This window comes from Bombus fervidus, chromosome 14 (assembly GCF_041682495.2).
Source record: "Bombus fervidus isolate BK054 chromosome 14, iyBomFerv1, whole genome shotgun sequence".
Taxonomy (NCBI): domain Eukaryota; kingdom Metazoa; phylum Arthropoda; class Insecta; order Hymenoptera; family Apidae; genus Bombus; species Bombus fervidus.
The window spans coordinates 7,574,642-7,589,356 of NC_091530.1; the positions used below are offsets into that span (position 1 = coordinate 7,574,642).

General features: G+C 31.1%; 3 protein-coding genes across 3 annotated transcripts; 1 reads left to right on the plus strand and 2 right to left on the minus strand.

Moving 5' to 3' along the window:
* Nucleotides 1–111: 111 nt before the first annotated feature.
* On the minus strand, nt 112–3,292 carry LOC139994328 (mitochondrial import inner membrane translocase subunit TIM44). The gene is made up of 7 exons (XM_072016857.1): nt 3,201–3,292; nt 2,520–2,675; nt 2,205–2,450; nt 1,922–2,126; nt 1,703–1,851; nt 1,262–1,625; nt 112–1,186 (listed from the first exon to the last, which is right to left on the minus strand). Exons 1-7 carry the CDS (start codon nt 3,201–3,203, stop codon nt 939–941), a joined length of 1,371 nt encoding a protein of 456 aa, XP_071872958.1. The 5' UTR covers nt 3,204–3,292; the 3' UTR covers nt 112–938.
* Nucleotides 3,293–3,366: 74 nt separating this feature from the next.
* LOC139994327 (uncharacterized) lies at nt 3,367–5,210 on the minus strand. Its single transcript, XM_072016856.1, has 2 exons — nt 4,841–5,210; nt 3,367–4,776 (listed from the first exon to the last, which is right to left on the minus strand). The coding sequence occupies exons 1-2, from the start codon at nt 5,053–5,055 to the stop codon at nt 3,546–3,548; spliced, it is 1,446 nt and encodes a 481-aa protein (XP_071872957.1). The 5' UTR covers nt 5,056–5,210; the 3' UTR covers nt 3,367–3,545.
* A 495-nt stretch (nt 5,211–5,705) lies between these two features.
* On the plus strand, nt 5,706–13,805 carry Sf3b3 (splicing factor 3B subunit 3). Its single transcript, XM_072016407.1, has 13 exons — nt 5,706–5,849; nt 6,290–6,771; nt 6,977–7,149; nt 7,220–7,716; nt 7,791–7,956; nt 8,256–8,424; nt 9,284–9,435; nt 9,679–9,834; nt 10,099–10,390; nt 10,467–11,133; nt 11,224–11,340; nt 11,523–11,901; nt 11,989–13,805. Exons 2-13 carry the CDS (start codon nt 6,375–6,377, stop codon nt 12,475–12,477), a joined length of 3,654 nt encoding a protein of 1,217 aa, XP_071872508.1. The 5' UTR covers nt 5,706–5,849; nt 6,290–6,374; the 3' UTR covers nt 12,478–13,805.
* Nucleotides 13,806–14,715: the final 910 nt, after the last annotated feature.

Here is a 14,715-nt window from a genome sequence, read left to right on the forward strand (position 1 = left end):
GTTGGTGTATTTTTAATTGAACATTACAACATTTTTTGAATACCTTTCAATTGTTTACAAAGTTATATAGAAGAAGAAAGAAGAAGTAAGAAGATTAAGTTACAGTCTACATTCCTGTTTCTCAAAACATCTGTTTTTCTTTAATTTTTACATATTGAATTCATTTATACAATACATTATCGTTTATAATCTTACTGAAATTTAAAAGCAAGTGTTTTCATTTTGTATATCACAGATTTAAAAAATAATGGGTGATTGTATCAATAAACTATGCACTGTAGTGCATTATTATAGATGCGAAAAATATGTACAATCTCTGTTTAATTGTAAAATGTTTACACATTCCCTCATTTTTATGATATAATTCGTGTGAGACAAATATTTGGCATTCAATATATATATATCTTGTTAGGCTCTATTTTTTAACATTTTAATATCAATATTTAAATATGTACAGAAACAAGTTAGTAAAATTTGTGTATACTTCATGCAGATGATGTAACATATGGATTATAAAACATGATAGAACAATAATTTATATTTGTAATTAATTAATTGTTCTGGCGTATAAAGATAATTATAATCCTAAGTATAAACAATCAAATTTTTATAATCTACATTTTAGTAATGTAAATAACATTTGATTGTTCTATGCAAACACATAAATCAAAAATTTATATATGGAAGATTTTATAAAGATCTTGTACCTTGAAGCTACATAACAGAATTGAACATCTAATTTAAGTCACAAAGATTAACATTCATCATCTATGAATTAATATACAGGTCGCGAATCTCGATAAGAATCTTCTCTTTCAATACCAGTTGCATTGAAAATCATAAAAAAACGTGTCAGTTCTCACTTATTCTTCAGTCACAGTAGTATACACATTAATTTTTTCTTAAAGCTTTAACTAAATTCATACCTAAACTATACACTATACAAATTGTTCAGTACTAGTAGCACTAAGATCAAGTAAACGCCATGCAGCTTTTGGATTAAGTTCGGTAGGGTCACGACATAATACCCATATATAATTGACACGCATTACTTTCTCAGGATCTCCTTCAATAACATTTTTCTTGCCATCTCTCACACACATGATTTGTTGGCATTGGAAACTGATTATTAAAACTGGTCCTTGTTCCATTACTTTACCCATTATTAAATCTATGTTGTTGATATCTGAAATTGAAATATTTAGCTTTATCTGGAATAACCGCATAAAACTAAACGATTTATATGAAATGTAAAAAGTACCTAAAATTTTATTGTCTAATTTATATCCCAGTTTTTCTACTTGTAACAGTGGTTGTGCTATTACTTTGTACGGAGCTTCGTGACACCAGTCTTTTAAAATTTCAAGATCCCCCCTTACCATAGCTTCCAGAATATTTGGAATAATATCTGTTTCACAATATTTTAAAAATTGTATTCTATCAAAGCTAGGATCTAGTCTACAAATTTCTGTTAGTGTCGCAGACAAGTCTGTCTTTTGAAACAATCCACCAACTATATCCGTAACCTTTTCCGTCAGTAGCCTAGAGGCACGAATAACGGGATTATCGGATTCTTCATATTTAATCTTCCATTCTAATATTTTATTCACATATGGATTTTTATCCTTGGAAAAATATAATTATTACAAACATCTGCAGTGCTGCAAATATGTAATATAATTCGATTATCTTAATTATGTACCTTAAAGTTTTGCCATGATTGATAAAATTTAGAATCTTTATGCAATTCAACATCCATAGCCTGTTCATTTGGTTGGACAACTTTGCTATCTACTGATTCTACCACATCTTTTCTTTTCCTCAATACCTTGGGAGCAACATACACTTTTCCTGCAATTTTGATTTAAAAAAAACATATTATTATAAAAAGTTTCGTATTTATTTGTGAAAATTGCCTTACCATGCATTCCTTGATGATCTAATTCCTCGCGTACAGCTTCTGCAGTTTGTGATATTGTTTGAAATGCACTTGTTTTACCTAAAGCCTGACTTTTTTCAGATATTGTCTCTGCTGCTCCTTTTGCAGACTTTGTTATTTCTTCACTCAGTTGACCAGCTTTCTTCCCTAATTCCGTTTTACTTGCTTCTTCAAGAACTTCTTGTACCTATGTGACATTATTCAATTAACTTCCACAACACATATTCTTGACTAACAAATACTAACAAATATTTTCCAATCATACCTTTCCTTTTAAGGATTCTAACTTCTCTTTAAGAGCTTCAGATCCTTTGGTAGCTTCAGATTCAACTGCTTGAAATTTCTGTCTGGCAGAACGCAATGCTTCTGACTGTTCTAGTTTTTCTGCTTCTTCCCTGAACTTTTTCAAAGATTCTTTCATCTCTTTATTCTTTTGCATTTCATGTTTGATATTTTCAAGAAACTGAGAAAAGAAACTGGGTCTCCTCGCTGGATTCGAATAGAATCTGACCTAAAAAAAACACATGATAATTAATCAGACCTCTATACCTTTTTGAAGATATTCTAAAGGGAAACTTACTGATAATCCTTGTATATTTGTGATTTGTGGTAATTGAGACCGTAATACAACGTTATAAATACATATTGTTGAACCATCTCTGGGAAGTTTTTTTTTAAATCGGGCAGATCTTGTGATACCAATAAGGCTAGCTTTACACACAGAAAAATTCTGAAACTATACGAAAAAGATATACATGCATTTCAAGTTTATAGAAAATGAATCTCCTTTCACATAGATAATAATTTACATGATACAATTTAAAATGATTCTTTTTAATATAATTATTTTTATATCAACATATAATATTATTTATTATTTTTTTCTGAGGGAGATATATAGGAATATAAATTAAGGACTGATAAATTTTTATTATATACAATAGATAATTGTTATCACGTTATGCAAGTTTATTTCTCTCGCATGTAATTATTTATTTCATTGTTATTTCGTTAAGAAATTCTGTAGAGGCAGAATATAATATCTCAATTTCGAAAAACTAAACTTTATGATGCAACGGGACCGAAATTATGAAAGTTATTCAAAAGACCATAACCTAGTTGTGAGAGAAAAATGTGACCGGCTTGCGAATTAAACATTCATGACCTTGGATTAATATAGGAAAAAAAGGGCAAGCACGCTTATTTGGTGTTTTCACGTGATTAGAAGATTATGATTCAGTTAGCAATTAAGATTATTTACCATTTTACAAACGATTTATCTGCAACATCGAAAATCTTCATAAAATATATTGCGGATAGTGGGAAGGACATCTATCGACAAAAATTAGGACAAATTATGAATATATAATAATTATATATGTGCCAATGTGATAATTTTACTCGAATGTATCATATTATCAAATATATAATTAGTAAAAGTTTTCTTATAAATAGAAAGTATTCATATTTTTATTCAATTACTTTCACACATTTATATAATCTTAAAAATTTGTGTATATATATATATATATACATATTACAATAAATGATATCTATAATGATAAAACTATAAATATGGCAAATTATTATATGATTAATATATTTATCAATCTCCCCTTAATCCTGGTATTCTATATAAGAATTCTCCATCATAATCATAATAACAATCCTTTATCCTATATGTCTTGCCTTTTTTGTAAACACTTTGAGGAATTTTTATACGTTTTGTATATTCGAAATCCATATCCATATACGAGATTCGCTCTTTTATATACGTATCCAAGCTTGCACCTTTGATTTCTGGTTTGGTTGCTATTTTGGATTCAGTTGCATTTGTTCTAACATCCAGCATATTTTCACCAGATAAATTCTTTGGAGTGCTAACACATTTTTCTTCAATATTAGTATCTTTTGTAGTATTATTTAATATGTTAGGACTTACATCTTCTGAATTCTTAGATTCTATATACTTTTTATAAGTATCCAACAATGTTTCCCTTTCTTCATATGATGTCTCATCTGAATTATGTAATTTGTGTTTCACGAATTCTTCAAAAAGTAATGTTTCCTGTTTTATATTATGCTTTTTTGTACCGTGGATTTTGCTACTTTCAGAGCCATTGCTTGCTTTTGTGACTAATCTTAAATCTTCCTCATTTACTATAGATTTTTTTCTATCTCTATTTGTATTGTTATGTGAGGAAATTATCAGTTCATTTTTCATGATTGCTTTTTCTTTATGCATTTCTCTATGTATAAGATTATTGCTTGTTTTCTTGACTAATCTAGTATCTTTCTCTTTCATTGCATTGGTTATGTTTCCATCATTGTTTGGAGGATTTTGTGAAGAAATTAACACTTTATCTTCTGTGATTGGTTTCTCCTCAATAGAATCTGCTACAATACTACGAAAAAATGAACTTTTGGGTTTTGGAAATTCTATCTTTGCTGGTATATATTTTTCTGCCAAAGTTTTCCTGTCTGTTAAACTAATTTTTCTATCTTTAAATTTCATTAAATGCTCTTTTAAGTTAGAATTCACTGGTAATTGCCCAGTTTTAAATTGTTTCCAATTTTTAATAACTTTATTGTCGTATGCAAGAATCCTTTCTACTGATTTTGGTTCCCATCTTGATTTCAAGATCCTTTTTATGGTTTCAGGTAAAGCTGGAAAACTTTCACTGAGTCTTTCAGGTGTCCACTCATCAGGATCTTTGTCATGCAGCTTCTGTATTTGATCTTTTTCAACGTATGTAAGAAAATTTGGTTCTGCCTCCTTAAAATATTTTCTTTTAATGATACGATGTTTCAGTAGTTCACGATCCTTTTCAGTTTGCCTAAAAATTATAATATATTGAAAATATAACTGATATATATAACTTGATATTTATTTTTATATACCTGTCATGATCTGCATAAGACTCAATAATGTCAGCAAAATCGGTTTCGTATAGTCCCACATCATTTTGATCAAATTCTTCAAGATTATCTTTAAATTCTCTATTATTTTTGATTTTCATTAGATGTATTTTTCCTCGCACTCCAGCAATTTCAGGTTTAGGTTTAGTGGCATATCTTCTTAACAACTTAAACGTTATTGCTCTAATGTTATTCATTTTTAAATTCGTTCATTTCTTTTACTACATTATGTAGAAAAATTATCTATATGATATTTGCATATACATAATTTTGGTTATAACCAATATCATAAGTTATATATCATATAAGTAGTTTATGTCTAAATATTAACAGAAAGAATATATGTGAATCGCGCTAATTGCAGTGGCGCTAACTATAAGTTTTAAGCGTATTTAAAACATTTCTATGTGCGTGATTTAAAATTATGAAAAACAGCAATACTTTTTACCATTTTGTTTTATTAATTTTTTGTTATATATATACATATGTTAATAAATTAAAATTAAATTGGAAAAAAATGTGCAATTAGACAACTTTTTTAGTTTAGTTCAGTTTAGTTTTTTATCTTTTATGGTTTATTAGAAATGAAATTTTCTCCCTGATTTTACTTTCTAGTCTTAAAAGCAGTTCACAAGGAAACATTGAATTTTTTTGTTATTAAATGTATTGAAGCTAGATTTACAAGATTATATTCTTAATGATATATTTATTAATCACATTTATTGTTTGTAAGATATTATTATAAATATGGTTCTTGAAATATATAATATAAAATTATTGTGGAATAATTCTAATTCTATTGGAAAACTATAGATAGCGTTGTAACTCTTTATGAATTATGTTAGTTTCCATTCTACCTATATTGTTGAGTGTGGTCAAAGTAAATCTTAAATGGAATAAAGCTGGTCGCTTTGTATGGTTGTTGATCTATGAAGAGCAGAATTATCTACCAGCATCGTATTTAAAGTTGAAAAATATTTTCAGCTGCAAGGTAAAATAATATTCGTAATGTTATTCTATATTTAAGAATTACTATATTTTTTTATTCTATATTTAATTTAACGTTTAAAAGTTCATTTACGTACATGCTACGAAGCTTTTTTATTTCCATTCTTAAATTTTAACTCTACACGTGCAGCAGATAACTTTTATTAATATTTTTTAACATTTTTGTTCACCTAATTAATAAATTTATATTTATTCGATAAGAATCTAAATGCTTGTTCAGTAAGATCGAAGTTTGCGTTATAAGTTAACGTGAGCGGACGCTTTCATTTTTTACTCCTTTTTACTGTCTTACGTGAAATTATTGTAGTATTCTTATGTTATAATAGTTTTCCATTTTTAAATGCATTAGATTATGTTTTTCGTTCTTTTACAAAAAAATATTAATTTGCAACAATTTAATTTTATCTATAATATTCATTACAGGATGGATGTAGGTTTTTTATTTCAATGAAAAGTATTACATTTTCCTACCTAGTGGTTGATTGAACAAGAAGAAAAGGCCACAAAGATGTATCTGTACAATTTAACTCTTCAACGAGCCACGGGTATCACCCATGCAGTTCATGGTAATTTTTCTGGTAGTAAGATGCAAGAAATTCTGGTTTCACGGGGAAAGTCATTGGAACTATTAAGACCTGATCCAAACACTGGAAAAGTTCATACTCTTTTGACTGTAGAAGTCTTTGGAATCATAAGATCTTTAATGGCCTTCAGATTAACTGGTGGTACAAAAGACTATATTGTTGTTGGATCAGATTCTGGGCGGATTGTAATTTTAGAATATATTCCCGCCAAAAATGTTTTCGAGAAAGTACATCAGGAAACATTTGGGAAAAGTGGATGTAGACGCATTGTACCTGGGCAGTATTTAGCTATAGATCCCAAAGGAAGAGCTGTAATGATAGGTAATGCATATACTGTTAAATAATTCTATAAATTGTACAGATATAATTAGATATCTTCTTGTACCAACTGATTATTTAGTTATGTCCGTGTTTCAACTGATTAACTTTGATTATAATCACACTTAATGATGGTACATTGTAGTCATGAAAATGTTCTTAGTGATATAATTTGTCCATAATTCAAAAGAAAATATATTTATTTTAGGTGCAATTGAGAAACAAAAGCTTGTTTATATTTTAAATAGAGATCCAGAAGCTCGTCTTACAATTTCTTCACCTTTGGAGGCACATAAGAGTAACACATTAGTTTATCATACTGTGGGAGTAGATGTGGGTTTTGAAAATCCTATGTTTGCCTGTTTAGAAATTGATTATGAGGTAATACTCCAACATATGCAAAAAATATATAATACTCCATAATATTGACAATTTTGTTTATGTTACTCAGGAAGCTGATAATGACCCTACGGGAGATGCAGCGGTAAAGACTCAACAGACATTGACTTTGTATGAACTTGATTTGGGTTTAAATCATGTTGTACGCAAATATAGTGAACCTTTAGAAGAACACGCAAATTTTCTCGTGTCTGTTCCTGGAGGGAATGACGGGCCGAGCGGTGTTCTTATTTGCTCTGAGAATTATTTAACATACAAAAATTTAGGAGATCAACACGATATTCGTTGTCCGATTCCGAGAAGACGTAATGATTTAGATGATCCCGAAAGAGGCATGATATTTGTATGTTCCGCTACTCACAAGACAAAGAGCATGTTCTTTTTTTTGGCTCAAACCGAGCAAGGAGATATTTTTAAAATTACACTTGAGACAGACGAAGATATGGTGACTGAAATTAAATTAAAATACTTTGACACTGTACCTGTTGCAGCAAGCATGTGCGTTTTGAAAACTGGTTTCTTATTTGTAGCTTCAGAATTTGGTAACCAGTAAGTCTATTACATATATTTAAAGAATTATATTTGTGAATTGAATTACATTTTAAACAATAATTTTTTTTTAGTTACCTTTACCAAATTGCACATTTAGGAGATGATGATGATGAACCAGAGTTTAGCTCTGCCATGCCTCTTGAAGAAGGTGATACGTTCTTTTTTGCACCAAGACCACTTAGAAATTTAGTACTGGTCGATGAAATGGATAGCTTATCGCCGATAATGGCATGTCAGGTAATTTTTTATCAGTACTATTAATATACTTGAAATTATACTTGATACTAAAATTTAATGCACCTTTAAAGTAGAACAGTTATACTTGATGTGTTCTTTTTCTGTAGAGAGGTGCAATAGTAAAATATTCTTAGTCGCCTTTAATTTGTCTTTGCAAATTGAAGTTGAACCTAAGAATTACAAATGTAAAAAGATGTAAGTACAGTAATTCCAGGATACTTGGTTATTGCTTATCTGGAATTTACTGTATATCTTTTCGATAAATTCTTATTTATAAGATGATTTGTTATTTTATATAGGTAGCTGATTTAGCAAACGAGGATACTCCTGAATTATATATAACTTGTGGTAGAGGACCACGATCAACGTTACGGGTATTACGGCACGGTTTGGAAGTATCCGAAATGGCTGTCAGTGAACTGCCTGGTAATCCAAATGCTGTATGGACTGTTAAAAGAAGAGTCGATGGTTAGTTTAAAAATATCTTTGACAGTAGTTGTTTGCATGTCCTTTTCTCTCTTTTTTTATTTTCCTTCTCCACTATACGCTTAAGCGACAGCTTCGTTTTGTTTTCTGCATCGATGATACACACTTTTTTATCAATTGTGATTATATTATTTACCCATTAATTAGTTAGATCATCTACTATAGTATACATCAATTTCTTGTAATAGTTTTTATTTAAATTCAATTACAATAAGTTGGAATATTACTTAAGTGAGAAACGAATATCTTTATTCTTTAAAAAAAATAAATGATGTTAAAAAATTGTGGAGATATTTAGAATAAGACTTCGTTCGTAATTATTTTTATTATATGTAAAAAGATTTCTCTTGATTGACTAAAAGAAAATAGAAAAGTAGTAATTATTTGTATAAATCCCATTAAACCATTTACTTCCCAAAGAAGAGAGATTGTTTTATTACTTATTCTAGTTTAACTCTACAATTTTTCAATACAAAAACAAAATGCAAAAGAGAACAAAAAAGTTGATTTTGTAAATGATACTAATGAATCTGGTGGCTTGATACACTCTTATCAAACACCAGTTCTCTCTTTCAGGCTACTGGCATGCTATTGGTTGAACTACAGAACACAGAAAGTGACAGAAAGGTAAGGACTGTGGAAATTGCCGGAGTTTAAAGAAATTGAATTTGCATCCAAAAAAAACCGTCTACTCTTTGCGTGTAGGATGAAAAAAAAAAAAAAAAAAAACAGCGTGTTCGACCATCTACGAAGAAACGATATCTATTATTTTATCGAATTTCGTTCTTACACCTTTACTTTTCTGAGATACTCAGAGTGAGCTTTGTAATTTTGATTACAGAGGAGTATGATGCTTACATCATAGTGTCCTTCGTCAATGCTACTCTTGTACTTAGTATTGGAGAAACTGTAGAAGAAGTGACTGATTCTGGATTTCTTGGTACTACGCCAACACTGAGTTGCTCTGCTTTGGGAGAAGATGCCCTAGTACAAGTACGTTGTTTAATTATGCAATTTGTTTTTATGCACTACGGTATCTCCGACTCCTGGTCGACCACGAGTCGGTCGCAATAAATAGTGCTATATTATACAGAGTTTTCGCATCGTTGAGTGCTTAGATAATTGTTCTAAACATGTCTGGTAAATGGAACTCGACATAATTACCATTACTAAAACATTTGTTTCTCTAATTACCATTTTTCGTATTTTACGATATCTTTGTCATATTTTGCTTAGGTATATCCTGATGGGATACGTCATATTCGAGCAGACAAACGTGTGAACGAATGGAAAGCTCCTGGTAAAAAAACTATAGTGAAATGTGCAGTAAATCAACGTCAGGTTGTAATTGCACTCACAGGAGGAGAATTGGTATACTTCGAAATGGACCCTGTATGTGTACAAGCTTTTCGTTTATATCTACTAAAATTGTATTATTATCTTTTAATCGCATCATTTGTTCTTTCTACGGTACTAATTATCTTCAGAGATGTAAAAGATGCGTAAAATATATCACTTTCTTCATCTTATTTAGTGAAATATTAATTATTTAAACTAGATGAAAAGTGGACAACTTTGAAATCCAGTGTATTACGAATCCTTCTCTATCCAAATTCCATTTATATTTAATAATTTTTGTCATTTTGTACTTCCTAGACGGGACAATTGAATGAATATACAGAACGAAAAAAGATGCCATCGGAAGTAATGTGTATGGCGCTCGGTAACGTAGCAGTTGGTGAACAAAGGTCATGGTTCTTGGCTGTCGGTCTTCAAGATAATACAGTAAGGATTATTTCCCTAGACCCTTCTGATTGTTTAGCACCCAGAAGTATGCAAGCTCTACCGGCGGCCGCGGAAAGTTTGTGTATCGTTGAAATGGGTGCTAAAGATGCAAATAATTCTGAAGATTTATCACCTCAACAATCCAGTCTCTATTTAAATATAGGTAAACAACAGCAATATTATAGCTGCAAAATTGTTTATTTTTACTTTATTATAATTAGTTAAATATATACTCACAGGTTTACAAAATGGCGTTTTGCTAAGAACAGTATTAGATCCCATTTCGGGTGATCTCGCAGATACACGAACTCGATATTTGGGTTCTCGACCTGTTAAATTGTTTAGAATAAAAATGCAGGGAAATCAAGCTGTGCTTGCAATGAGTAGTAGATCATGGTTGAGTTACTATTATCAAAATCGTTTTCATTTAACGCCACTGTCATACGAAAGTTTAGAATTTGCATCAGGCTTCAGTTCTGAACAGTGTCCGGAAGGAATTGTGGCCATTTCGACGAATACGCTTAGAATCCTTGCTCTCGAAAAGTTAGGTGCGGTGTTCAACCAAATTAGCTTTCCTTTGGAATATACCCCGAGAAAATTTGCAATTCACACGGACTCTGCACATCTGATAATTATTGAAACGGAACACAATGCGTATACTGAAGAAACGAAACAGCAGAGAAGGTTACAAATGGCAGAAGAAATGCAAGAAGCTGCAGGAGCAGAAGAGGCTGTGGTAGCGAGAGAATTGGCTGAAGCTTTTTTATCCGAGGAACCCAACGAAGCTGTGTTTGGTGCACCAAGAGCTGGACCTGGTTTATGGGCGTCGTTAATAAGGATAATAGCTCCCACAACAGGTCAAACGTTTGAAGTACATCGACTTGAACAAAATTTAGCTGCTTTATGGTAAGAATATAGAAAATATCAATATCTTAAACAAACATTTGGAAATAAGGAAAATTACTACCTTTTTTTTTTTATGAATTTATGTTATAGTTTGAGCCTTGTAAAATTTTCTAATCAGGGAGATCAGCTGTTTCTCATAGTTGGTATCGCGAAAGAGTTCCAATTGAATCCAAGAGTTAGCAGCGGTGGCTTTTTATATACATACAGGTAAGTACTTGCTTTAATACGTTTAATAAAATAAAAAATGTATTAAACAATTTTTGTGATGAAAATACACACAATTACTGTAATGTAATTTGATGAAATTCCTGCAGTACTGAAATTTAAATTCCACATGGAATATGTAGTTAAAAAAAAGAACGAGTACAAAAGTAAATCTTCTTTTGTAGAGTGAATAGTGAATGTACCAATCTCGAATTGGTGCATAAAACCACTCTGGATGAAGTACCTTTGGCCATATGTCCGTACCAAGGAAGGGTATTAGTTGGTGTCGGTAGAATGTTGCGTTTGTATGATATGGGCAAGAAGAAATTGTTGAGAAAATGTGAAAACAAACATATTCCTAATGCTGTTGTCTCTATCAATGCAATTGGGCAAAGAATTTATGTAAGTGATGTTCAGGAATCTGTATATGCTGTTAGATATAAACGCCAAGAAAATCAGCTTATAGTCTTCGCCGATGATACGCACCCGAGATGGATAACGACAACGTGCGTTCTAGATTATGATACCGTTGCCACTGCCGACAAATTTGGAAACATTGCTGTTGTAAGTAACACTGTATATTTCAGTAATTAATTAGGTACTAATAAAATTGTTCGGATAAGTATGTAAATTTTTCATATTTTTTAACAGATACGCTTAGCAAGTGGAATTAACGACGATGTGGACGAAGATCCAACTGGAAACAAAGCCTTATGGGATAGGGGTTTATTAAATGGAGCCAGTCAGAAGGCAGACACAGTTGCGTGCTTTCATGTTGGTGAAACTGTTATGTCTTTGCAAAAGGCAACTCTTATTCCCGGTGGTTCTGAAAGTTTGGTGTATACGACATTAAGTGGAACAGTTGGCGTCCTCGTCCCCTTCACCAGTCACGAGGACCATGATTTTTTCCAACATTTGGAAATGCATATGCGCTCGGAGCATCCACCACTTTGTGGAAGAGATCATTTATCATTTAGATCGTATTATTATCCTGTAAAGAATGTTATAGACGGAGATCTTTGCGAACAATTCAATTCTATCGAACCGACAAAACAAAAAAGTATATCTGGCGATCTCGAACGAACAGCTTCCGAAGTGTCAAAAAAGCTTGAGGATATTCGTACGCGATATGCTTTCTAAACTTTGGAATATAATTTATTATCGAATTATTACGAACTTGCATTCCGTTTTTATGAACTCAACATATTTTTCATAATAATGAATGAATACGCACTGATTAAATTATTTGTAAAAAAGAAAACACTACGTACATATTGTTTTTAATAAGCAGATTAAAAAGAAAATGTATAAAGACGTCAACGCGTATTATGTAATAAGTATGAATAATGTTTTATGTATTATATAATCACATTGAATGTGATGATAGATCATAAACGGAAATTGTTTAAATTGAAAGAAAGGAAGTTTATTTCTGGTAAACAAATAGGTCTCTAAATTACTTTGTGTAAATTCTTACTTTATTTCTTTATCGTTTCATCCTGCTTAAGAAAACACTGTAACGAAAACTAGTTTTTTTATTGAGGTAAAATTATTATATATCCAATCGATTTCTATGATTAGATGTGTATATGCATCGAGTGTGTATGTGAGTTTTGCCAATAATATTTTATGGTCTGAAAACATTACTCCTAAGTATTTTTTACATTATTAATTAGCATTATTGATGAAACATAATATAACTTTTTTAGTTCATACTTGTTACAGCTTAGCGAGAAAAAAGAGCTCTGATATCTAGTGAAGAAAAAATAGAAAACTCTTCGTCGACCTATTTCAGCATTATAAATACAGTATGTGTATAAGACTGAACATACTATCTCAACAATTCTTCAACTAAAAATAGATAATGGTCAAAACATATTTGAATAATGATTAATTCGACAAATAAAAGAATTATATGACGTATGTTTCTCGAAATTAAAGTGTAAATTCTATTTAAAAACGAAAAGAAAAATATTTCAATTTTTTATTCTTTTAAAAAATGTTCATTGTACAATGCATATATTTATAAACTAGACAAGAGACAATGTTGTATTGAATAAATTTCTTCCCAAAAAATAGAACAAAAGTTGAGTGTTTCAAGCATGTATAGGTTTTCAATGCATTATTATTCCCCTTTTTGTGAGTATTCCGCGAGCTCATTTCTCTGCTCCACTATTGCTTCTTCTGTCTGTGTACATCCCTTTCGACCTACAATTCGTCGCCAATAGCGCTCAGGGTTGTAGCTCGCATTTTTCTCCGTGAGCTTTGAAGCGCGAAGTTAATCTGCGTGCCGAAGCGTATTGAGGGTATAACGCAACGTTATTACCCCCGTTTAACCTTCAGACAACTACAAGTAGGTTACGGGGTATGAAGTTTAGATGCCCTATCTAAAAAAAGGCAAATGTGCAGGACAAAAGATTATGATTATTTTAATGTATCATATCGGATCAATAAACAAAGAAGACGAAGTATTGGTATTTATCATTTTTTATCTCAAATAGTCCTTTTCTTCAAAGGGCAAGTCTACGAAGTATGATTTTTTGTTCGTATAATAGGAATTCGCCTTTAGATAAGTAAATTCAATTTGTAACTCATTTACTAAATACACTAACTACATTTTCATTCCATTGTATTGACTTTGAAGCCTTAATGTCTCAGAGAGTATTAAATAACACATTATATCTCTAAATCTTTAGTAATGGACAAGACTAAAGACTCCTCCTTGGTAGCTGACCAGATTTGATTCCGAACCGTGACTAGGGCCCTCTTGTTCAATTTTATGAGTCACAAGATACCATACCATACAAGATAACATCATCAAATTTGGTAACAAAATAAATGAAATTTTATAAATTACAAATTATTTTATTTAAAAATTGTAAAATCATAAAAAGTCTATATCTTATTATTCATCAATTAACTAGTATTATTAACGGTAAATTGTTGTATAAGAAAGCCCAGAGGAGCTGCTGCCTCAATTATTTTACATGTTTGTATCTCTGAGGATATCTTTTCAAATAAGAAGCGTAGTGTACACAAAAAGTAATATAATTTATGTACATATATATATATATCGGATACTGAAACCAAATATTTAAACGCTATTTATATTTTAATATTTACTGAAATTTCATTTTCATTTTGGGTGATTTAAAGAAAAGCGTGGTTAATGACTACGAAAGACCTAGTGCAGCCGGGTATTGTGATCGTTAGCTACGTCAGTGCGATACGTAGCGTGGTTTAGGGCGTTGAAACGGAGAGAAAAGGACCAAACGGCGATCGATGCATTGAGGTGCCAGGCCCCTGAGCTCAGCCCCGTTTCGTTCCATCACCCTTACCCCGGTATGCCCTGCAGCGAAGCTGCCCTCCGGGCTTTTC